General features: G+C 49.8%; 1 protein-coding gene across 1 annotated transcript in view; it reads right to left on the bottom strand.

The window, feature by feature from the left end:
* The window catches only part of ARHGAP20 (Rho GTPase activating protein 20), a 281,646-nt gene that overhangs the window by 2,868 nt on the left and 252,535 nt on the right, over positions 1-26,243 (bottom strand). The window contains exons 13-14 of the mRNA XM_069639712.1: positions 24,102-24,291; positions 2,543-2,657 (exon numbers count right to left, since the gene is read on the bottom strand). Of these exons, the coding sequence (XP_069495813.1) occupies positions 2,543-2,657; positions 24,102-24,291 (305 nt within the window). The remainder of the gene's footprint in view (positions 1-2,542; positions 2,658-24,101; positions 24,292-26,243) is intronic.

Raw genomic sequence — 26,243 nt, 5'->3', positions numbered from 1 at the left:
GAAAGTTATTTCTTTAACGTTTTAACAGACGTAATATGCCATGTTAAGCGCTGTATAGACAGGTAAGCAAGAGCTATTATTCACTCATGCCTTCATTTGTTTCACTCAATACACGTAACAAGATACCACAAGAAGTTTGTTTTCTAGGTCTTCTATAAAAAGCTATTAGTGCATAAAGTTGTGTAAACACTGTGCCCCCTCCTTTGGCCCACAGGCAGTGCAATATGAAGTTGCGGAAGTGGAATACAGCATTTTTGCTCATTAGGAAAGCAGAGGGGGCGGTCTGCCCTGCCACCAGGTCACAAGTTGAGGGAACCACGGATGGACGGTGTCTACCCTCTATTTTAGGAAGGCCGATGCCGTCCGCCCGCAGTGTGCTATTGAAACATTTTTTTAAAAAGAATCATTTGGAGCAGCCACTTGAAAATAAACAGTGTTGCAGCCAGGAATCGAACGCAGTCCGTGCGGCGTTGAGGGCTGGGGCTTAGTCACAAGATGACGCTAATCTATCATGCAGCTTTAAAATGTCTCATATTGACATGCCGCTGTCTCTAAGACCTGTCGTGTTATGGATTATTAAATAGAACAGGTGCTCACCTTTTATACCCAGCCAGCAATGTTCTAGGAAAATCTGTTCTCTTGGCTGGTTAAAGGCAAATGCTTATTTGTCCTGCGGGGATAGGAGATTCCATCGTGGGAGAATTCATCAAATATTTTCCATCACATTTTGCCGCAAATGTATGTGGGGGGTGGGTTAGGGAAATAATATATGTGGGGGAATTGGGGTGGGGTGCTGGGGTCTCCCCCCACATTCAATTTGCAGTAAAATGTCCTACACAAAAAATAAAATTACGATGAAAAATTCTGGATGGAATCACATACAACTATCCTGTGCACTTTCTTCAATTGGAAAGACATGTTGAATGTAACTTGCAGGTTTCCATTTAGGATATTTACACTTCCCGTGACGTCACTTGCCAGTGCGTAGTTTAGGACTTGAGCCCTGTCTTTCACTTTTGCTGCGCATGGCAGCAGACCCCAGACAGAAAATCCAACTGCTAAGCGTGGTGCTGCTCTGTGAAAGAATGGGTGCTGTGGGCCTCCCTGTTACCCTGTGGGCGCGTTGAAACAGAATGTACTTAATGTATAAGCGCCTAATAAGCGAACAGTAAATAAAATAACAACACAGGCTGTCCGAGAGCAGCGCCACCGGTCACTGTGGGCTGCCATGTCAGAGGGGTGATGCATTTGGCCTGCCTCTACTGGAGCCATGGACTGTTACGGTAACAGGCCTGCACTGTCGGAAAGCTAGCCTGGGCCCAGAGGGAGGGGGAGAGAGTTGACGCAGGGTGCCAGTATGCCAGGTTTCAGCTTACCTTTTTGTGGGGGATGCGGGGGAAATGCAAGGCAGCCGGACACCAGGTACTTATTTTACTGCTTAATCATGTTGCCTATGACTCCCTGAAGCCCCCCCTATATTTCCCTCCTTCCATGTGAAAGGGATGTGGGGGCAGCAGCAGAACTGATGCTTCACTATGGACAGGGGTGTGGGTTCCCCTCAGAGGTTCAGATGCCACAATAGACCACTCGTCTGTCCGATGTCTCTCGGAACTCAGAGCAACCCATCCTCATTGCGGGAGATCTTCGACCATACTGCTAACCTTCTCTGCCACATCTGATGGAACGCAAATGCTCTCACAGCAGCAATAGATTTCATGTGAGGCAAGGCATGCTCACGTGCCGTGGCCATTTGCACATGGGGCGCTGTGCGAGATGGGAAGCTTTAGGAATCCTCGTGAGTGAGTGAGTGAGTGAGTGAGTGAGTGAGTGAGTGAGTGATAGGTTTTTTTAAGGTTGTAGTTATGCCGGGGCTGCCTTTTGACTTACTGGAAGCGGAGCTCTTAGCTTCAAATTTCTGATATACGTTTGGGAAGCTCTACTCTGGGCCCTCTCCGCCTCATGTTCATAAGCTCAATGTAGGGCTACAGTAGCGTAGACAAGCTCTACACCTCCGTTTGGGGGAGGGGCGGGGGCTCATCAACACAATACAGATGGTGGTGTTCAATGAAAGACATTTGTCTGTGGGCCTGGAGGAACCATACCCTCCTTGCGGAGCTCTGCGGTGGCTCGGGAATGGGCGTTCTGTCCCAGTCCGTTTCTTCAAATAAACAAATGCAAACCAGCGCGTGAGATAGCTCAGTAAGCTGTGAAACTGGTACGTTACTAGCAGGGCCCAGCTTCAGATCCCCAGTAGAGGAGAAGTTAAAAAACATAGATGCCCTTCCCTGCCAGCCTGCAATGGTGTTCCAGGTGACAAAGTCAGGGAACGATGGCGGATTTTCCCAAAAAGCAGGGGAACGTCGGTCTGTTTAGTTCCCGCCCACTTCGACCTCTAGCAGTAGGGTTAATTTGAAGTGTGCCTTAAGCCTCTAAACATAAACAAAAGTTTACAGATTTCTCCGGTTGGCAAAGGAGGAAATGTTTTAATGAGGTCGGCTCCCCAACATATTTATTTCAGAGTTTAAATCCACGGTCTCCTTACCTGAACCATCTTCTCTGCCCTCACATCTGGCTGACAAGTTGCCAAAAAGGGTGGTGATGTCCTCGCCGAAGATTTCAGCACAGTTTTCAATGAGAAACTGCACACACTCAGAAACCTGCAAGGAAACAAATGCACCATCTCATTAATATTCCTGAAAACTAGAGAGCAGAGCAATCTTTCAACATGCTTGCTTACATGTAGCGTGCACCATGCAACCATAACATAAGCAATAAAGTACCGCCTGCCTGTATGTTAAAAGGATAGTGCGAGGGTGAACTGTGCAAGAGAAGGGCTCTGAGTGGGACTTTAGAAGTGTAACATGCATGTTTTATAGAGGGAGCGTTCGTCCATCCCTTCCCGCTTCCCTGCCTCGCCCCTACCCGTTACACAGATCTGCGCCCTTGCCAGCAAAGACAAGTATTTCACTCTTCTATATGCCTCCTTTGCTTCACTGTATACAAAAGCGCTCTGATGCCATTAAATATGGCCGTAGGCAGTATGCAAATGCAAGATAACATAACATATATGCCGAGGTTGCTGTGCCTTTAACAGAGCCTTGAATCTCTGCCCATGCTGCAGCCATGCACTAAAGCACCCGAACGCCTGATGACAAGAAAGGGAGAAAATAAAAGGGACTGCTGCCACCCTCTCCCTAATTCCCCTCGACACAACAGGCCTCATGGTGCATCCCATCCGAAAGAGCACGCGTTTCACACAGATCTTCGTCGCAGTCCCCAACGACCTCCTACGAGTCCCATGGAAGGGACACTTTGTGGCACGTGTTTAGGATCTGGGATTGATGACTGGGCAAGGGAAAGGTGCAAGGGCGCAGATCACATTCAAGTGACGTCAGGGTGCAGCTAAAGGTCAAACTTGGAAGGGAATGAATTCGTGGACCATGGAAACAGAATGGCTGAAAGGCACACACGTGCTGTATGGCTGCTGAATTTACGAAGGACATAGCAACGTAGAAACTGTGGCAGAATGATTTTGAGCCAGGAAGAAAATATACTTCAAAAAATCCTTTAAAGATATAAAAGCGGTGCACATTGCACATTTTAAAAAATGCCAAAGGTGGTGCCAGGCTGGTATTGTGGGTGTGAGGGAGGAGTTACTCTTAAGCTGCTGATAAAGTGCCAATACTTGCTGGGAAGCTAGACATATCGCCGCTGCTGCTGCGGGGTAACCGCCGTTGTGGCGCACTCTGACACATGTCCGCCGGATATCGCGTCAACGTATGCAGACGAACCGCGCTCGAATGGACAGCGCAGCGGCAGCCACACTGGCCGTGCTCAACGCAGGCAGGCCCACCCACTTATACCTGCAAGGTTACCACTACACTACTGGTGGTGCTCACCAGAGTTCCTGCAACCATCCCCTCCCCACAAAGTTAAAAGGTCAGCCGGGTTCCACCTCGGACAGCCCTACATCACAGTTATTAAATGAGGGCTCACTAGATTTCCCAATTCACTCTACCAGGTGCAGTGCAGGATAATTAATAGGAATTTATCACACCTCACCTCCTACCAAAGAACACGGACGCAGCATTTTTTATGTGCACTTAAATATCTGCCCTTCCATCTGTATTCCAAAGTCTCTTATGCCCCATGTGTTTAAATCATGCGGCCTGTGTGATAAGCTCAAAGCAGGGTCCGCCATGATAGCAGCACGGGACGAACGTCCCCGAACGCAACTACGTGCCGTTGAAGACGAGTCCGATGTGTTAGGGGAAAAAAAAAATCCTGGACGCTTCAGCATTCCCTTCCCTGCGCCACAAGGTCCCTGGCTGCTTCAAAGCATTCTTCCTGTAAATGCACCAAGCGCCGTGCACATGAGCATGTGGGCTTCTACACGTGCAGAGCGTTCAGCGATGGTGATTTTTCCCTTCTACACAGGGTCGGACTGGGCCATACACTTGTCTCGGGCACCAATGAAAGAGTGGCCCACAGTTCCAGATGGCAATTCATTCCTTTTGTGACACTGAATGGGGATTTCTTTTATTCAGTGTTATGAAAATTGTGCATTTTAAAGAATACATATTCAGATTCACTGGTCAAAACTACTAGCCGTAGTGTGAATTAACTCATCAAACTGGCCGAAATTGGCCACAAAATGTGGCCCACCTTGACCAGAAAAAGTGGCCCACAGGAGCATTTTGTGTTTTTGGTGCGGCCATGGGCATAATGCCGTGCAGGTCAGTCCGAGCCCGCTTCCACACTGGCCATATTCTGTGGCCATGAATCGATGTGATTCATAAAATGGAACCCGCGGTGATATACAATTCTAGTATATTACCGCAGACCAAAGCTGGACAGAAAGCATTCCAGAACTGGCAGTAAAGAAGTCCGCATTTTATTCAAAATGCATATGGTCCATACATTCTGGGTGCAGGGGAAAAGAGGTGCTTTTGCGATATAGCCTGTCTTGCTGTGTTCCCCCCATTGATACGCAATATTGGCTACATTGGGCATAATGCATTTGCATGAGGAACTGGAACGTGTCCCCCCTTGGCGCTCGAAAAATGTGTATGTCAAGGACAGAGTGATGGGAGTGGGCCACCATATAGATTGTGAAACAGAGGCAATGCTTAACGATTGCAGCGCTTTGCCACCTTCAGCTAAACCTCTGGCAGTATCTGGCATAGATACCTGTGCCTTTATGTGAAGGTTTATAAATAACGGGCTTGCGGGGGTGATTAAACGAAACACGTTTCCCCCCTAACGGAACACAAACTTAAAATGGGCAATATTATTCGTGGAAAACAGGCAGCGTTGTATAACCAACAGCTCTTTGTCAGGTTGCCCACATCGTTGTGCGGGCGGACCCCTGTTGGGGCCCACAGGACATGACGTCCCGGACGTGACGTCAGGGGAAGGGGGAGGGACGAGGGCAGGCTCGGCAGTTCCGCCGATGTATTCAATAAAGCAGGTTGTGTGAGACTCCTGGCTCCTGCGTATCATTCCGGCGCGCGCAGGATCATCGGCCCGGGTCCGCTTCAGAGCGAAGCGGAGACCCAACACTGGCGACGAGCGGGCGCGGACCCCACAGGCACCGTGCCGAGGTCTGCGGCCGAGCAGTTCAGCGCGTCGGCGCACCTCGGGCACGGCTGCCGACTCTGCACGGCCCCGCCTCCCGCATGACAGAGGCCTGGTATTCGGCCTGCAGAAACTCATACATCACGGGTGCGCCGCGTGAGTGCGGCCCCGGCTCCCGTGTGACACAGCCCACAAGCCGGGAAACGGGCGCTCCGATACCGCTGGGGCACTCGCCACGAGCGGCCCCGCCTCCCGATCACGAGTGCGCCGTGTGAGAGCGGCCCTGGCTCCCGTGTGACACCGCCCGCAAGCCGCACAAAGGCGCCCACGGGCGCTCCGGAACCGCGGAGGCACTCGCTACGAGCGGCCCCGCCTCCCCACACGTGGGTGCTCCCGAGAAGACGTGTCGCCGCATCTGGCATATAGCAGGGGATGGGGGAGTAGAGAAGGACAAAGGCCACACCACGAGGAAGCCATAACGTGGGAGGAAACAGAACACTTCACGGAGCAGAAAAGTCACCGTCCCAGGTCAGCCTAGACGCTACAGCATAGCGCCGCACGAATCTCCTACTGCTGCGCAGCCATGTCGGACACAGCGACCACCCCAGCGTCCTCCTCAGGAGGAGCAGGACAGGCATCTGGAAGCGCTGACACAGCGCAGGACAACAACCAGCATGCACACCAGGAAGGAGCAGCCCAAGTCATGCACATGCCCAACCCGTTTGAAATCAGAGACACCTCCAACCTGGGGCCCAGATGGAACATATGGTCACGAGACTTCAAGTTTTACACAGGGGCCATAGGATTGACGGACGACATGAGGCTGAAAAATACACTGTTCATGGCAGTGGGACCAGCGGTAAGAGACATTGCAGGGGAGTTGCTGGACGTAGACACCGTCACATATGGGGAGCTACATGCCAAGCTGTCCGAATACTTCGCACCACATACAAACGTGGATTATGAGCGCCACATGTTCCACACAACAAGACAGGATAAAGGGGAATCCATAGACAGTTTTGTGATGCGACTACGCATCAAACTGAAACACTGTGAATTCCACAGGTACTCCAATGAAGAGGCGCTCAGGCCCCAAGTAATAGCTGGATGCCTCTCACAGCCTTTCCGCAAACAACTGTTACAGAAACAACGGTCACTAGAAGAAATTCTGGCGCTGGCCCGCATGGAAGCAGCGGTGGACTCGCAACTGGACAACCTCGGCAAAGTGTCCATACACCAACCCAGTGACAACGCTGAAGCAATCAATAAACTATATACTCACCCAAGCCAGACCAACAAACACCCCAATGCCACATGCTTCAAATGTGGCTATGAATATCCACACACGGGTACATGCCCGGCCATAGGACAAAAGTGTGCCGCGTGCGGGGGAATGGACCATTACAGGGCCATGTGTAAGAACGCCCCGATCCACTCAACGCCCAAACACCGCTACCAAGAAAGGCGCAGGCCCACACCTCAGAGCCCGCCCAGGCCGGCAGCGGACAGCGAAAGGCGGCGTGCCAGGAAAGAAGAAGGAGACCGCAGAAATGATACACACGCGAAGACAAACGGTCATCTGAGGACACAAGAAGATCACACACAGGCGTTTCGTAAGGTATGGAGACCCGATCCCCCACCAGTACAGACACCCTCTCGTCAGAGGAGGACCAGAGAAGGAAAGGGTACGTGTGGGCCCTACAGGACAACACAGCGGCCACCCAACACAGCCCCATCTTGACACTCCAAGTAAATGACACACCACTGAAGTTTCTCGTGGACACCGGAGCGACGGTCAATATCATCAGTGAAAGCGCATATCAGTCCTTGACCACCCCGCCAAAGATCCGAAAAGCCACAGTTGACATATACCCCTATGGATCCAGGACACCCCTGCCATGCAAAGGCATGATCACAGCCATATGCACACACAAAGGACACTCGGCGAAGATCCCACTGTACATCCTAGACACAGAAGCCAACAGCGGGTGCATACTGAGCTTTCGGACAGCAGTGGACATGGGACTGGTACACATCTTATACCAGTTGATGGCCTACAAGTACTTCACCAAACCGGACTCAATTGAACAATCATTCCCTAGACTCTTCACCGGCCTAGGCAAACTACGCAACCGGAAAGTGCACCTCCACATCAACCCTCAGGTCAAACCGGTGGCCCAACACTACCGAGGCATCCCGTTCAATATCCAGAGACAAGTAGAAGAGGAGTTGGACAAGCTCATCAAAATGAATGTTATAGAACCCGTATCAGGCCCGACGCCATGGGTATCACCCATCGTCCCGAAGAAGTCACCGGAAGGATCCATACGGCTATGGGTCGACATGCGCAGAGCCAACACAGCCATCGAAAGGGAGCGACATCAAGCGCCCAGAATCACGGACATGATTCACCTCCTCCACGGGGCGAGGATCTTCTCCAAATTAGACCTCACAAAAGGCTACCACCAAATTGAAATAGCACCGGAATCCCGTTACATCACCACGTTTGTCACTCATCTCGGCCTGTTTCAATACAAAAGGCTCAGTTTTGGCATATCCTCGGCCGCCGAGATCTTTCAGGAGGAGATTCACAAAGTGATCAGGCACGTTCCCAACTGTCTGAATTATTCGGACGACGTCCTAGTATACGGCAAGTCACAGGAAGAACATGACCTGGCACTGCACAGAGTATGCCAAGCGCTAGACGACGCAGGGCTCAACCTAAACAAAGCCAAGTGCGAGTTCTCCAAAGGATAGCTGAGGTTTTTCGGGCACATCTTCTCAGATAAAGGCATGAGACCCGACCCAGAGAAAGTGGAAGCCCTCAGCTCAGCCACGCCCCCTGTAAACACTACCGACCTCAGATCGTTTCTGGGACTGGCCAGCTACTGCTCCAGGCACCTGAAAGACTATGCCACAGTCAGCAATCCCCTACGACTACTCACCAGGAAGGACACGCCGTTCACGTGGTCGAAGGAGTGCCAAGCAGCGTTCGAAGCGATACGAAAGGCCATCACACAGGCAGAGGACATGGCGTACTTTGATGCCGGCCGTGACACCAAGCTGATAGTGGACGCCAGCCCGGTGGGACTAGGCGCCATATTGACGCAAAAAGACCACAAGGAGCCACGGACCAAGCACGTGGTAGCATACGCCAGCAGGAGCCTGACGATCACAGAACAGGCATACTCTCAGGCGGAAAAGGAGAGCCTCGCGGTCGTCTGGGCCTGCGAATACTTTCATCTATTCCTATTTGGCAAAGAGTTCACCATCATCACGGACCACCAGGCACTACTCACCATATACGGCAGCCCGAAGGCCAGGATGCCACCAAGAATTGCCAGATGGGGCCTCCGCCTACAGGACTACAGATTCATCATAAAACACCGGCCAGGAAAGGAGGAAAACCCAGCGGACTATCTCTCCCGGCATCCCATGCCCACGACGGCGTCTCAACCGTCCATAGCGGACGCGTACATAAATTACATCATCCACCACCTACAACCACTTCCGGTTGGGTGGCTGGAGCTGTCCATCCAATCAGAAGCAGACCCAGCGCTGCGAATTGCCCGGCACTGCCTGCAGGTGGACAAGACGGCCCTCATGAAACAGCAGGCCAGAGGTGAATCGGATACCACGAAGGAAGACATAAAGTGGCTGGATCAAGTGCGCGACGAGTTGACCGTGGTGGAGGATAACGTCATACTAAAAGGATGCAAGGTCATCGTCCCGAGAACGCTCCGGGAGAGGATAATACACCTAGCCCATGAAGGACACAGGGGCGTAGTCGCCACAAAGCGCCTCCTACGCCAGAAAGTCTGGTTCCCTCAACTTGATCGCCTGGTGGAAAATATAGTGGGAAACTGCCACGTCTGCGCGCAAGTGGCACCCCCGCCGCACCCGAACCCTTTACAATCCTCACCGCTGCCAAACAAAGTGTGGGAAGAGCTGGCAATAGACTTATTCGGACCAATGAATAACGGGACACACGTGGTCGTGCTCATGGACGAACATTCAAGATACCCGGACGCCCAAATAGTAGAGAGCAGCGCCACAGCATGTGTCATTCCAGTTATCGACAGGGTGCTCTCTGCCTATCGCATCCCCAAGATCATAAAGTCCGACAACGGTCCCACATTCATCAGTCAAGACTTTCAGCAATTCGCAAAATACATGGGGTTTCAACATCGACGCATAACCCCCTGATGGCCACAGGCCAACGGCATGGTCGAGAGATTCATGGCCAACATAAAGAGGACCCTACAAATAGCCCATGTACAAAACAAGCCATTCGAACAGGCCCTTAATCAACTTCTACGAGAATACAGGCACACCCCCCACAGCACGACGGGTGTATGCCCGGCAGACCTGATGTTCTGAAGACCAATCACCACGCGACTACCTGAGGACTCGAGACCACAAGATCCAACACCGCTGGAACAAGAAGCCCAAGCAAATGACACCGCGAGCAAAGCGAAAACAAAAGAGATCACAGACAGGAAAAGGAGGGCTCGGGAGAACATAATGCAACCAGGAGACGAAGTATGGCTAAGACAACCCAAGAACATGAAAGAGGAAGCCACTTTCGCACCCACAGCGCTGGTCGTGACACACAAGAAGGGTTCTATGGTCACTGCACAAAGAGATGACCACTCAACGATAACCAGGAACAGCTCGCATTTCAAACGAGTCAGACTGGCTCCAACAAGCCAATGGACCTGGGACAGAGATAGCGATGAGGACAGACCACGCGAAGAAGCGTATCAGGGAGACAGAGAAGAGTCAGAAGGCGAAGCGCCCCGCTCCCCACCCGCCAGGGATAAACCGACCCCGAGCAAGGCAACACGACCACAGAGGAGTCGTATGAAGCCGATGCGACTCATCGAGGAGATGGGGTAAGTGGGGAGCCCCTCAACTAACGTGTTAAAAAGGGGGGAGATGTCCCTGTTGGGTCCCACAGGACATGACGTCCCGGACGTGACGTCAGGGGAAGGGGGAGGGACGAGGGCAGGCTCGGCAGTTCCGCCGATGTATTCAATAAAGCAGGTTGTGTGAGACTCCTGGCTCCTGCCTATCATTCCGGCGTGCGCAGGATCATCGGCCCGGGTCCGCTTCAGAGCGAAGCGGAGACCCAACACTCTTTCTTACTTGTAAAATATAATGAAAACAAGATGCATTGTCCACGCTAGTCTTCAGCGCAGCAGCCATAACATATATTCAAGACAGTAGGTGACCTCTGCTTTAAAAAGAGAAAATTTACATTAGAAACAAAACGATTCATTCTCCGTGACCGTGAGTTAGGAGTTGTCTGCGTGACAAAACAGTGGGCAAGGTGGAATGTAAAGCACTTGGAAGGCAGAGCGTCGATGGATGTAGGGCCTGGCCTAGTTTTCAATGCCGTTTTCCCCAGGACAGGGCTGCAAGAGGGTGCCGGAGCCCTGCCTCAGACAAGTGGGCAAGGTGGAGAGCTGAACGTCGATGCAGGGCCTACCCGGGCTAGTTTTCAAAGGCATCTAACTAGGCCCTGCATGCCCCAGGGCAGGGATCCAGACGGTCCTGGAGCGATGTAGGGGAATGAAGGCCGGGCTGCCGTTGCTAGGGGGAAGGGGCTGAGGGGGCTGTAGCCCCAGATAGAAGCTCAGGGACTTCGACCAAAAGGCTATAGCTAGCCCCGAATCCCGCTAGTCCCGACATTAGCTTAGCCCCTGATCTTTTTCAGACCGAGCAACACACAGTAACAACTTAAGTAGTCTTCTTCAAGTTAGTTCACACTTAGTTACCGGAGTCCGCGTTGCCAAGGGCATGGACATGGGCCCTCTGCTGTTCTTGCTCTTCTACCCTGCAGTGCAGTCAACACGAAGTGAGATGGTGGCATCGTCACCACACGCGCGCTCCCATCACCTCACCCACACTCATGAATGTCATCGGCTGGCAAACAGCCAATGACAATTCTGTTGCTAGGAAACGCTTACTGTAAAAGATCTTATCATTGACACTGCACTGTTTGTGCACAGATTAATGCTGGCGGGACCACCCCTCTAGCGCCCCACGAACCTCCTCGATCATCTAGGGGTTACTAAAAGTGCATAGAGCTACGAGCCCCATGCATTTTACACTACATTTTATTACTCATATTTGATTTGCCACCACGCTGCAGCCTGCACCGCTCAAAAAGGAATGATGCAGAGCAGAGCGAACACTGTTCTCTACACAATCCCTGAGTGGGGGAAGCAAGACAATGCAGCGCAACACAGGTTCAAATCGCGGTCCCGCGCTTAGGAACCACTCGCTGGTATTAAGCGTGTTATAAAAGAACAATTATTATTATATATACAGAATGACCACCCTCCCAGAATATTAAAACCATATTATATGCCACAGAGGAGCTCTAGGCCATATACAGGCACTAAACTCCAAAGTGTCTTAATAGTTTTACAAAGTGCTTTTTGGGTTATGCCAGGCTATTTAACATGGAAAGAAAGTTGTTCTGTTATCCAAAATGGCAAAACAGTGGAATGATTTTCAATGGAACGTTTTAGCTGAACCAGCATTTTACAAAGTTCCCAAGTTCGACTCTAGTGAGAATCAAGGGACACGCAAGTGATTCGTGCAAGGATGACACACGTGCCTCTTGTAAGTGTGACCCTTATGTTACAAAGCACATGTGTCAAATATATACTTCTGCTGTAAAAAGAGATTCCTGTTTTATTTAACAGACCCGTCCCCATGGTCTGCACATGATGGCTGGCTGCCTTCTGAAAGCTAGCTGGCCTCCAGTTAGGTAAACTGATCACCATTGGACAGTGGCGAGCCTGACCCTCCCGCATGGAGGGCCATCCTGCCCAGCGCTCCATTCCCATCTCTGAAGACCCCTCACCAGTGCCTTAAGTGGCACTGCAAAATGAGCCGGGGCTCATCAAGGGGGTCAACTGCTGGCTCATTAGGCCATGCCCCTTGATGGCCCCGGCTCATTGGGCTACAGGCACCCCCGCCAGGCAGCCTTTTGTAGAGATCAACACCCTCTCCCTCTGCATTTATGTTCTATAGGATTGCCTGGCAGGGGACAGCGCCTCGCCTTTTCAGCCTTAATGGTGGCGCTGCCCCTCGCCAGCTCGTATGGGGCAGCGTCACCATTAAGGCTGAAAGGGTGAGGCCGCTGGAAGCTGCCGCCTTTTTCCTAAAGACAAACTCCCGTGATTGCGTGGGAGTTTCAGGATTTAGACAACAAGGCCTCTGCTTCCAGTGGCCTCACGTTTCTCTCCATAATGGTGGCGGCGGCCCATGGGCATCTCTTGATTGAAGGGATGCCTCGCAGGTGCGGTGCCACCATTATGGATGAAAGGCATTTTTTTCTGAAGACGGAAGTTCTCACACATGAGCGAGAGCTTCAGGCTTTAGACAAAAATCCTTGGCAAAAGTGGCCAGGGCTACCAGGGAAATTAGTGAATCTAGGCAGGACCCCGCCTCAAACTGAGATATCACAGCCTGCTGGGGCTTAGCCCCGGCTGGCCCCGGCACACTTAAAGCACTGCCCTCACTGCAGGTCTCTGCTGTGTGAAAAGGGTACCAGATGATCCATTCAGTGCATTTCATGTAGGTTTCCCTGTGGGAGCACCGCACACATACCTCCCACGACTTGCTTCAGAGCAGCTGCTCTGCCTTACTTTCTCTCTTCACCCAGTACACTCCTTGGTCCCAGAAGCCTGGGACTTCCTGGATTCCTCACTGGCTTGCCTCCACAGACCCCGGGGCTAATGAACGTCTGGCTATATCCCCACTGTTGCCGATGCCTGGGTCGCCCCCAGCACACGTGGCCTTGGGACCCAGATGGTTTCATCCCGCGTGCCTGTCTCACGGCCAAAAACAGCCAAATTGGAGGCCAGAGCCCCTCTAGCCAATCTAGGGCTTCTTCATGCTTCTGCCCACTGGGACAGGGCATGGCTGGCAGGTTTGCGTACCCAGCCAAGGGTCATTCTTAAGTGCATTTGGCACCTCAGTCAGCCCTGGCCAGGCTGCCAACAGCTAGATAAAGAGTAATCTGGCATGCAAAAACTATTTATTTGTAAAGTGAACACTTCAGTCTTTTGATGCACTTGTTCTGCAGCTGTTCGGTAGGACAGGGTTTTATGTAGATGCTTATTTGTTTAGAAGTAGAAGTTAGGGATCTTCTTTTTTTTTAGACCTTGGAAATTGCTGACTTTTACTTGCGTGTGTTGCTGAAAAGGAGCAACTTTGTCCTCTGGCCTCCTGGAGTAAAGCTGGAGATCAAATTGCCCCAGAACAACTCGAGAACAGTACACCCACCACCAGAGCTCGTTGTGGTCTGTGTTTCTACTCAGTTGGCCTTTTGGTGTAAATGAGTTGCTCATATTCGTTTTTTCTACTACTGTTAAAGAATTGGGGACTCTTGTTTTGCCCTGCCATCCCCCCTGCCCTCCACCCAGTCTGGGAAGCAACAGCAGAATCCTGCATGGACAGAAGAGGCAGGCAGGGGTGATTTATTTATTTATTTCTCTATAGCACCGTAGCCCGCAGGCATCAGAGCGCTTTCCATAGAGACAGGGAACATGGTGACGGGACAACAAAGAAGGGATGAGTGACTCAGTTAAATGTGGTCAATTTAGTTAATGATTATTTGAATAAGAGGGTTTTCAGTTTCTTTTTAAAACATTTCAGGTTTGTTTCAGTTCTAAGGGATTCAGGCAGAGTGTTCCATTTTGCTATAGCTATGGTAGGGAATGCTCTACCGAATCCGTTCGTTTTTTTGATAGTTTGGCCTGCAATAGTCCTTTATTCATGGATCTGAGGTTTCAGGTTGGTTCGCATTTCTTGAATTGTTTTTGGAGGCATATTGGGCCATTTCATTTTGGGGAGTATTGTAACATAAGTGAAGGCTAGTTTACCGTTTGCCTTGCCAGCCTGTGCAGGAGGATTAAGTGGAGTCAAGGATAATGAGTCATGAGTGTGGAGCAGCGTCAGACCTGGGGTGATGATTGGAGATGGGCCTCGGGTGAGGAGTGCGGGTGGCCCCCTGGGTGGCAAGTTGGATATGACTTTCACACACGGGGTTGGGGGAAGCTTATGGGGGAAGTGAGGGCACAGGCCTAAAACACACGTCTGATGAGGTAGCCTTTGCCTGTGGAAACAAAGCAGTGCCCCTCGTATACAGGGCAAAAAGGTCATAGCTAATCAGCTCTCTTATAATGGTCTAGCTCAGACATGACAGAATGAGCCTCAGCAACATTACTTCCTCTTATTGCCCCTATTTTCCGTGAATCAACATTATTTCATTGCAGTCTTAATACAGCTTAAACAGAAGTATGCAGCAAGTACTCATGACGTCATGAAAAGCAAGAGTGAGAGAAATACGTGGGAGCGGCCCTTAACACAGGGAGTTTACATTGTGGAGTGATGTCATGGGAGAACAGCTGAGAAGCAAAGGGTCTCTATACTAGCACGGCTGTCAACAACTGAAGTCCATACTGGTGCAGAGGATACTGAACAGCCACCACAGAGAAGCCACACGAGTGTGGAGGTGGTGGACTGTAGGCCTGGTGGAGGTCAGCAGCGCGCCCGTCCTGTGCACGCCCCACAGCCGGCGAGTGCGGCATCGCTCTCCAGCAGTCCACAGGGGGGCTTATTATGCCATTCAGATGAGTTGGAGGTGGGTCTGCCACGGCACTTCTTCTCGGCGGGCCCAGGTATAGAAGGGCCCGCCACACCATGATGTCCTCCGGGCACACGGGGCCCGTTCCTTCGTCGCCATTGTTGGGGGCTGTCCCGGTCCACCGGGCAGCCCCATACTCGTGTCGGGTAGCACCCGACACAACACGCTGGAGTGCGGCGATCACGCCGCACGATGAAGGGTGGGGGTTCATCCCACCCGCTCCGGGACACCGGAGCGGCACACATGGCCGGCTGGCAACCGGCTTACCGCGGCCCCGGCTCTGGGGGCACCCAGGCCGGGGTCGCCACCCTGGCCCGACTCACAGGGCCAGGGAGACACACAGGGACGGCGTTGCCCGGCAGGGGCACCGTCCGGACGGCGTTGCCCGGCAGGGGCACCGTCCTGGAGCTGGGCCCCTTCCTTGGGCCCAGCGCACGTGGTGGGGCGCCTCCATGGCGCTGACACGAACACACACACCACGGAGTCTTGCTGGTCTCGACTGCCGAGCCGGAAGCGGCTCGGACCTTTTATTAAGATGGTCACATGGGTAACCATGTGACCATGACACAATACACGAGACGATACCATGGCCCCTTGCAGGGGTGCCATGCAACACTGCGGAGGAGGTACTGCCCTTTCGGGTTCCCCATCTGGTCAGTACTGCTCGCACCAGGTGACGAGCTGGGCGCGGGGAGCCTGGGCAAAGCATCTGCCCATCACTCCACAGCATTAGATTTTGGCTCATGCTAGGTGGCGTTTAAAAGCTGCTTGTGAGCCAGAACTAAAAAGGTGATGGAAAGGTGTAGTAATTGCTGACATAAACTTAATGACATATGGGGCAAAGTCTCCCTACCAAGGACTTCGGAGACAGGCGACGAGGGCGCTGTGAATGAACTCCGCTGAGCAAGCAGACTGGAGCTCATCTACACACTGATTAACAGAACATCAGCCTACAGAACCCACTGCAGCCGACGGGAAGGAGCACTCACAGGGCTTCGGTACCACCTTCACATCAGATCTTCCGCAGGAGAAAGAGCACTGCTCTCCTCTGAAAAATCTTTATATGTTTACATGGTCGCTGTTCATGGTCCCATGACTCGTCCGCGGCCATGTCGTGCCCTTATAAAAGGAAGTTGAAAGTTGTAAATCTCTGGTGTGATTGCTGGCCGCTACTCATCACGATAGAAGCCTGATGTGAAAACCTTCATGACTCGAACACTTCGGTTGTAAAACAACCTGGCTGGCACATTTTCTCAAGAGAGTAAATCTGTCAAGTCATTTATCTGCTCGCCAGGAAAGAAGGCAGTTTCAACCATAAAATAAACTGCATCTGCACTCAATAAACCCCGCAGTGCATTCGGATTTGTGGTTTGACAGTGTGCTTTAAAGAAGCTGGAAGTTTGCCCACGTTTACTGACACAGCTTGCTACTAAAGGGACAGGGTCAGCACTCAAGAATACTGACACTGAAGAAAGTGATTAACATGGCCCACTCCCATGTGCCCCCCCCCCTCTTTCAGTTGAAGTACTTAACCGAAAAAACCTGAGGAACTGGCACCAATGAATGCAAAGCCATTTTCACAGCCTATCGCCAAGTAGTATATTCAGTGTTACCCAGTCCTGATGATTACAAAAAAGCCCAAATAGATGTCAAAAACACTTTAAACCAAGCTGGCGAGTCGGGTCGCGGGGCTAAGACAGTATTTACCAACAAGAGCCCTGCATTGCACGCTTGAAGTGAATGAATCGGAAATAGACCAAAATGTCGCCCTTAGAATTTCGACTCCCGAAATTTAGGGTGACCAGATGTCCGGGTTTCCCCGGGACAGTCCAGAGAAATCACCGGACGTCCCGGGGTCCCGATAGTTTTTTTCATTTTATAAACCTGTCCGGGGTTTTGGTCATGGTGCCTTTTTTTGCCAGGACCCAATTTCGGAATCCCGAAATCGGGTCCCGGCGCACCTCTTTCTGAGCGAATGGGGGCGTGAAATGCTTTTCACGCCCCATTTCCTTCCCCTTCCTCTCCCTGGTGCTCTCCTCCAATGAGAGGAGTGTGCAGGTTAGCACAGCCTCTCCCTGCCTCCCGCAACGGGCCAGCTATATAGAAGTAGAACTAAAGTTATATGTGCATTTACTTTAGTCCTGCTTCTATTTCAATGGCCCGTCTGTTTTTTTTTCTAAAATCTGGTCACCCTACCGAAATTGTGACTTTTTTTCGACCCCCCTTACACCACATCTATTTGTGGGGCAGGGTGTGATATAATAGTATGGGGGGATTGCGGGGGCCATCCCCTTGCATACGTATGTGGTGTGATGGGGGTGGGGAAAAAAAGTCGGCATTTTCGGTCTCGGGGTTGTAGTAAACACATCCTACAGAATTAACTGGGTCAAAAATTCAAAGAATACCAGTTTGCAGTCTCATGTGCCAATAGCATGCAAAGTTACTGCAACGAGGGACCCATATGTCCGGCTCCGGGTTTCCCCTCAGCTAAGCAAAGTTCCAGTAAAGGACCACGTCTTTTACCCTCCTTCAGTCCATCAGGGAGGGCCCGGCCAATCAATGGACGTTTCAGGGAAGAGCTGAACGCATGACAAGATCCTTCAGACTCAAACCTGTCAATGCACGACCGACACCACCGTGCTAAGGGGCCGGATGCTTCCAGGGCTGGGGCACCCCCACCCCCGCTTCTTACTGAGAAAGGCCAACTCTTGAGGCCAGGTGAGTGGAATGTGCACGGGACCGCTTTGGGCCCTTTAAAAAAAATATATATATTGGCAGCAGCTGGCCGCACGCTGCCTTGTCCCCTTCTCCCCCTCCCGACCAGCTTCCCTTGTTGCTTTCCCGCCTCCTCCAGCCTCCCAATCCGCCCACCCCCCCTTGATTGGTTACCTGATGGACAAATCTGAAACCCCCAGGGCAGCCCTCTGCCCGGCAGCCCCAGTGGCTAAGGGCCCCAAGGCCAAGGGCGGCTCGGACATTGGCGGCTCCAAGATGTGTCTGCAGGTGTCCGCAGGGGACGCCAAGGAAGCCAGCAGCTAACAGACACCAACAAAAACTGAGTGTGGCATGAGTGGGGAGTGGAGCAATCACTCTACTCCAGAAAACCCCTGCCACTCTATCTTACCTCCCAATAACATAGAGTGCCATAACATTAGCATGTCCACACTTAGATAAAATTGTGAACATTAGCCTGCGTCGCATCTAGATGGAATTGTGAATATTAGCATGTCCACACTTAGATAGAATTGTAAACATTGGCCTGCGTCGCATCTAGATAGAATTGTGAATATTAGCATGTCCACACTTAGATAGAAATGTAAACATTAGCATGCGTCGCATCTAGATGGAATTGTGATTATTAGTATGTCCACACTTAGATAGAATTGTAAATATTAGCACGTCCACACTTAGATAGAATTGTGAACATTAGCCTGCGTCGCATCTAGATGGAATTGTGAATATTAGCATGTCCACACTTAGATAGAATTGTAAATATTAGCATGTCCACACTTAGATAGAATTGTGAACATTAGCCTGCGTCGCATCTAGATGGATTTGTGAATGTTAGCATGCCCACACCTAGATAGAATTCTGAACGTTAGCCTGCGTCGCATCTAGATAGGACTTTGATTGAAGGAAAGCATGCCCGCGCCTTGAATGTTAACATGTGCCACACTTAGAACTGTGAACACCAGCCGGCGCCGCATCTAGATAGGATTGTGAAGGCCAACAAGTGCCACACTTAGACAAAACTGTGAATGTTAGCATGCTGAAGGTCATGTAACCCACTAACCAATATAACCTCAAACTCTGCATACCTATCTCACCCAAAAACTCACACAACCATCTCTCGCACCACAAGCCGCACGCACTTCACAACACTGCAACAACACATAAGCCGGAGCAACAGCACACGCGGACTGACACCGATCCAATACCTGCACCAAAGCTCAGCACCTGGTGTATACCGAGTTGACGCTGCCAACAGAACACCACTCTTCTCACTAGCCTACTCCCTCTTCACCTTACTAACCCATCCCACTGATTCCTTTGTCAAATCATCCTGCTGAACTTACCTTGTGTTTGACTGTAAAGACAGCCGTTGCTGTATTTCACTCCAAGTAAAGCGAGCAGACTCTTTGCAACGCTGCTCCCGGCACGCGTTTTCAGATGGTTGGAACTACAATCCCCAGCAGGATTGTAGTCCTCCAATCAAATTTCTTTTCAAACCCGGCGCGAACGCGCCGGCGCGCACGGGCAGGCACAGTCTGCTTCAGTCTGTGCAAGGAGGTTCAAGGTGGTCCTAGAGGTAAGAGAGGCTCTACTCAGGAGATCTGTACACTTATTCTATTTTGTGTTTTGGCAATCCTTATACACCTTAGAAACCCGGATACCTGCCTAAGCACCTTTACGCTCTCTAAGGGCGGGTCTAAGGTAGAGAGAGGGGTGAAACTACCATAACGTTTGGAAGTATGTGGGAAGGGACTAACTCTCAGCAACTCCCACACACTCCACTCCAACAAGATGTTATAGGGAGCACAGAGTCACCCAATAAACAGCCTTATAAAAAGGCAAGGCCGAGTACAGATGTTACACAAGACAACACAAGATTGAAAATAGGTCTGTTAAATACGCGTTCACTAAGTAAACATGCACTTAGCGTCCGCGACCTTATAAAAGAGAGGGATTTGGATATAATTTGTATAACAGAAACCTGGCTGAAGGAGCCTATTGGCCCTGTAGCTTCAACCACCGTCCCAGAGGGATACATTATGTATAATAAAAATAGAGATAGGGGTCTGGGCGGTGGAGTGGCAGTTATAGCAAAAGAAACCCTGCACTTCTTTAAAGCTAGTTTTGAATGTATGGGCTGCGAGTCAATTCAGTTAAAACTGACCCATACACCCAACAAATGTTTGAATATTATTGTGGTCTAGAGACCTCCTGCGCTATCTTCAGATTTTGACAACGAGGTGGCCAGTCAAATCAGCAAGTTAACCTATGTAAACTCCGCCACCATATTAGTAGGTGATATGAATAGGTGGAGGGGGGATCCGACAGATAAAGAGGCATTGGCATTTGAAAAGTCCTTGAATAACACAGGCTTTTACGTCATTAACAATGACCCTACCACCCCCCAAGGGAACCAGCTGGACTGGGTTTGCACAAATAATGTACAATCAGTACACGTCACTACTGAGCCGTGTATTTGGTCCGATCACAGTCTGGTTACCTTTGAAATAACACTAGAACCACCCCCCAAAAGACAGGATAACCCACATATAGTAATCCGGAGTAGAAATTTTAAAAACATAGGGCCAGTACTCCTGAAACCATGCCTACAGCAAGTCCTAGAATCTCTTGGGGAAAATGATAGCTGTGAGACTATGCTAGCAAAATACAACTCTGGTCTGGAAAAATTAGTAGATAAGCATGCTCCATTAAAAAACAAGTCTGTTAGGAAAAATAACAACCAATGTAAATGATAAATGACGAAATGAATACACTGAAACAAGAAAAACGCACCAAAGAAAGAGTTTGGTTTCGAAACCAATCACAAAAGAATAGAAATGACTGGAAACACAATGACCTAGAGTATAGAAAGGCAGTCAAAGAAGCCAAACTAAACTATTACAATAGAGAAATAGAGTCAGCTGCTAATTCTACAAGCAAACTTTTCGAAATCCTCAAGTCTATTGAAAAACCTAAGGACTCTCACTACCACACAATCCTTCTAAAGAAGATTGTGAGAGAGTACAAGAAGCATTTGCTGCGAAAATATCAAAAGCTAGAACAAACATAATACAGGCAAGGGAGTCCACTAGTACGGAAACCTGGACCAGGGAAGAACCTAGACCGAACTACGGTGAAGGCTTTCAGTTCAAAGCTATAACGGAGGAGGATTTCTGTATGCTATTGTCCAAGATGAAACCTACATCCTGTGCGGAGAACATTCTGCCCACAAAATCATCCTGGATAATAAAGAGCTTTTCGCACCTATCCTCGCTAAAATAATGAATGCCTCATTTTCCAAAGGGAAAATACCCAACAACATTAAAAAAGTAACAATAACTCCTTTGGTTAAAAAGGCAGGCCTGGATCCAAAAGACCCCAGCAACCTACGCCCTATAACAAACTCCAATTTTTTACTGAAGATTCTGGACAAGATCGCCACGAATCAGTTACAAAAACACGTGGAGACCTTGGAGTTGTTACACACACAGCAATCGGGCTTCAGAACAGCACACAGTACGGAGTCAGCTATGCTTGACCTACAGTCCAACATGCTAGAGCTGATAGAACAGGGCAAATTAGGGATGCTTATGCTTCTGGATCTCAGCGCAGCATTTGATTTAGTGGACCATCAACTACTTCAAGTGGCACTAGATAAGATCGTAGGCTGCTCTCCATCAGTGCTGGCTTGGATAGCGTCCTTCCTAAGTGACAGGAAGGCACGCATTCACTGGGGAGACACATTCTCTGATGCAGCTCTCATCCTATTCGGAGTACCGCAGGGAGCCAGCCTGTCTCCTCTGCTTTTTAACATTTATATGCTTAGTCTATGTGACTTATTAGAAAGCATCGGGGTGTTTTTCACTAACTACGCTGATGATACTCAGCTGGTTTTCGAAATGACGGGAGATTACACCACATATTGTGCGAAAATAGAAGAAGTTTATAAAATCATTGACATCTGGATGCAGAGGCACTGGATGTGTCTTAATAACAGCAAGACCGAGCTCATGATCTTTGGTTCTATGCAGGTAAGATCCAAATTAGGAGACAAATATAGGGAGTTCATGATAAAAGGAGCTAAAATTCCAGTGCTACCCCAAGTTAAAACATTAGAGATGCTAGTAGAAGCATCAGTGGGGGCCGAAGCACAAGTAAACTATTTGCAGAAAAACAATACATATTACTTGCGACTGTTGAGAGCCATCAGAACATACATAAGTGAAGCTAACGCTGCAAATATCGCAAGAGCGACTATTCTGTCCGGTTTGGACTATGGCAATGCGATGCTAGTGGGCGCCACCAAGAAGGAGCTGCAACAATGCCAGGTTATGCAAAATGATGCCGTTCGCATTGTTAAGAAAATCAAATATGGAGAGCACATATCGGCGGCAAGGAAGGATCTTCATTGGCTCAGAATTGAAGAGCGAGTCCTATTCAAAGCCATGACGATCGTTCATAGATGCCTACATGGCAAGGCCCCAAAATATTTTAAGGAGAAATTCTCTATCTACACACCTAGGAGAAACCTGAGATCAGCCGAAATAGGCCTCCTGGTTGTCCCATTGGTTAAACAAGCAGCTGGTGGGGGCAGTGCCTTCCCGATTAGAGCGGCCAAGTCCTGGAACAGCCTTCCAGGGAATTTAAGACTGGAAGGTAATTATAGCAAGTTTAGGAAACTTTTGAAAACACATCTTTTCCAATAACTTTCTGGCCCTCCAGGGCATATTAGGTATATATATGACTGACTTGTTTCTTCGCGAATCAACACTGGTTCATTTTACTCTTTTAATATGCTATTTTCCCCTCTCAGGATGCCTCCGCGCCCTGATGCCTGCGGGCTGTCGGTGCGTTACAAACACATAGACATAGACCTTATCGTTCGCAGATCCACCAGAGCGCCTGCGGACCAATTCCGTTGGTGACGGTGCGCGGTACAAATACCTTTAACATTTAACATCCAAACACATGACCCCAGGCTAGCAGTCCCCTGATGCGGCCACAGGACAGCTTTCGATTAATTAATACGCAGCTTGCCGCTCCCTTGTTTTCTTTCTATAAATCTGATTGCCTTGCTGATTACCTCCTGAACTCACAGCTTTTAAAAAAAAAAATTTCTCAACAATTGTCTGTTTAAGTTCTATGGCATGGACAACGTCCAGTTGCAGTGGAGTGGGGCGGGGAGTGGGGAGGGGTTCATGACATCTAAATGAATGGTACAAAATGGGGTGCCACAAAAATGGGCGGGGGGAAAACACCCCTGTCCCCTCCTAAAATTACGCCCGCAATTCCTCAAACAAGCAAATGAATCATTTGCTTGTTTGAGCAACAGCGGGCTGACGAGCCTTAAAGCCACGAGTGCCGCCAGTAAACAAGACAGCAATGACGCGAGATAACAAAAATATATAACTGACAAGCACACGAATTTCAAGATGGCCACAACAGTGAACCCAGGAAGAAAGAGACTGTTGAGGACGAAGCGGAGCAGCACAGGTGCATTCCCCAGGTCCATGCCTGCATTAATCCTCTTGCTCACTCACAGGATCATGCAATGCGTTCCAAAAGCGAATACATTTTCCACAATTTCAAAAGCGAGCTTCAAAAGCGTGCTTTTCCATTTACTGGAAAGATATGGGCCTCATTACGAGGTTGCCGGTCGGGTAGCAACGGCACCGCTATGCTTGCTGGTACCATTGTTACCGGACCGGCAAACTCTGAATCGTTTTCGCGGGTGCCTTTCATTCCGCCAGGTCTGCTCTCTCGGAATGAAAGGCACCCGCGAGCACAGCAAGCCTGTAGCACCAGCACCATTATTAACAGTGCCGGTGCCACAGGCATCCCCATTGAGCCCTATGGGGCTGAAATGGGAATGGGGATCTACCGGCACCTGCGAAAGGGCAATTACCAGGTCCCACGGGGCCGGATTACACCAGTAATTGCCCATTCGGAGGTGCTGGATTTTCATGCCGGTATGGAGGTAGCCTTGCCGGTAAAACCGGCAAGGCTACCTCCAACCTCGTAATGAGGCCCAATTTTGTTTGCAAACACTATGAAACATGTCCATACACACACAGTTCTAAAATTGGTTTCTGTATCGTGACCATCAGTGAAACAGGTACCATACCTTTTTGGTGAAGTTGCTCTCCACTTCCGGGCTGGACGTGGTGGGCAGCCAAAGCATGCTGGGAGCAATACAGATTGCTAAATTGAAGGCAGTCATCTGGTTGGTTTGTGAATGCCGCTCTATGATGTGCAAAACTGCCAAGAGGTAACGCAGGAGGAGAAGGTTGGCCCGTGGGAGCTGCTCCATTAGCCTGTGAACACAAAGCGTGCATTGTGAGGTTGTGCCGGGTACACCATGGGAACACGTTACCTTGTCACACAGCAAAAACAATGGCATGCAGGCTCGACCCACACTCACGCGCTGAATGCAAACTGGCTTACTCTTTGTTCAGAAAGCACAGTGTTAAACGCTACAAAGCTATAAGGTCATGGACAATGGGAAAACCAAGTAGCGCTAAGACTTTAATCACTCAGTTCCTAGGAAAAAATCACCTGCCCTTTGTACAGGTCCAGCTCGTTAACTGTCTCTAGAATTATGGAGAAGATGGCAGCCATTTTACAAGTTACTCTACAAGGGAAGCTTGCAAGGCTTTCTGAGGCACTGACTCATTACAACTTTGTTTTGGCAGTTTTCTATTATTTTTACAATTGCAGAAACCTGTTCAACGTAAAGCAGTATTTTTTTCAAGGGTTATAGACCTCAAAGTGGTCCTGGGGGCCACACGAGACGCGTTGCCCCGAGTGTATTTGGGCAGAGGGACAGCGACCAGAGAGCCACTACGGGGGACAGGGTGCCCTCTGCCCCCACTGGGCTATTCGGTTCGGGAACAGTCAGCCGTTGACGCCTGCCGAGTGGTGGCCTGTCACATTAAGGTAACCTTTTCCGATTTATGGCGAGTCTCTGTGTTTTTGCGCAGTTTAGCCCAAAGGGGGATTCTTCGACTAGTGGTTTAACATAAAATGGGGTTGAGGAACTGCAAAATGTGTTAAGGGGTGCCCACAATCCTAGTCACCTTGAGACACACACAGGGATGTGGCCAATTTGGGGTAGTCTGAATAGTTGGGGATTTGGCAAGGGCTAGAACACAGGTTTTTCTGTTATACCCTCGTCTTTGAAACTTTTTTGCATAATTGCCATGACAAAATGGACCTAGTTTGTTGTGTTCGGGTAACCTGCTGTATCGCGTGGGTGAATTCTATAAACTGCACTGGGTAGTGCAGCTAAAGAATCTAGTGCGTCTTGCACTTCGTATCATTTGGCTCCAGTGATGCTAAACTACACAGGGCAATGCTGCAGATGTTGTTGGCAAAGTGTGCCAGGTGGCCTCTTCCATTTGCCATATCCTTGTCTTGCTTGAGTAATGTGCATGTTGTGGCAACGACTTCACATTTAAATAAATAGAAAAACACATGCATAAGAAGTGGGTCTTGTCAACCTGTGCAACACTCACTCCATATTGCCACCTAGAGGTAGGCTATATGTTGAACTTGAAGTGTAAATGCTTGAGTCCACTTTAGCATAGGAAGGCAGTTAAGGGCTCATTTATTGTATGTCCTTTATTGGACGAAGGCCACTTCTTCTCATAGGCCACACCTTCTAAACATAGGTCTCTCCCATGCTTCACGTTTTCATACCCTTAGCAATGCACCCAATGCTGGAAAGTCACCCCCACTCTGCATCTCTGGTTACGGAGCATGAGTTGGAGAAATTCCTGAATGAAGAACAGACAATCGTGGGCTTCTACGTTCCAGAGAATGGGGAGTACACATACTCGAATGATTAGCCATCGGACAAGCTGCTCTACAGAATGGGGCAAGGCCCCTCCTATTGGACCCTCCACCTTCAAATTATTTTTTGAAGACGGGATTCTGAATTCTGTTGATGTGGTATCCAGGAACTGGAACCTTCTTCATACAATCAAGAAGAGAGCACAGTCAATGAAGACTACATTTCCCTCTTCAGATTACAATCGTGTATTGGATGGAAATGAATACATTTCCTCTATTTGCTATGAGAGTCTCATTGGAAAAGACCCTGATGACCCTTCTTTAAAAGCCAGAACGCCTCTTTAAGTTCCCACAACACAGACGGGGACCGAAACATGTTGGGTGGGAGCTACTTTGGGAAACACCATGTTAAGGCCTGTTGGGACTTACAATAACTCATGGAACGCTGAGGCATCGGAGAGGAGTGATTTAAGGA

This window comes from Ambystoma mexicanum, chromosome 7q (assembly GCF_040938575.1).
Source record: "Ambystoma mexicanum isolate Mex_15411 chromosome 7q, UKY_AmexF1_1, whole genome shotgun sequence".
Lineage (NCBI taxonomy): Eukaryota > Metazoa > Chordata > Amphibia > Caudata > Ambystomatidae > Ambystoma > Ambystoma mexicanum.
The sequence above is the reverse complement of the archived record's forward strand: the minus strand, read 5'-3'. Positions and strand labels throughout refer to the sequence as shown.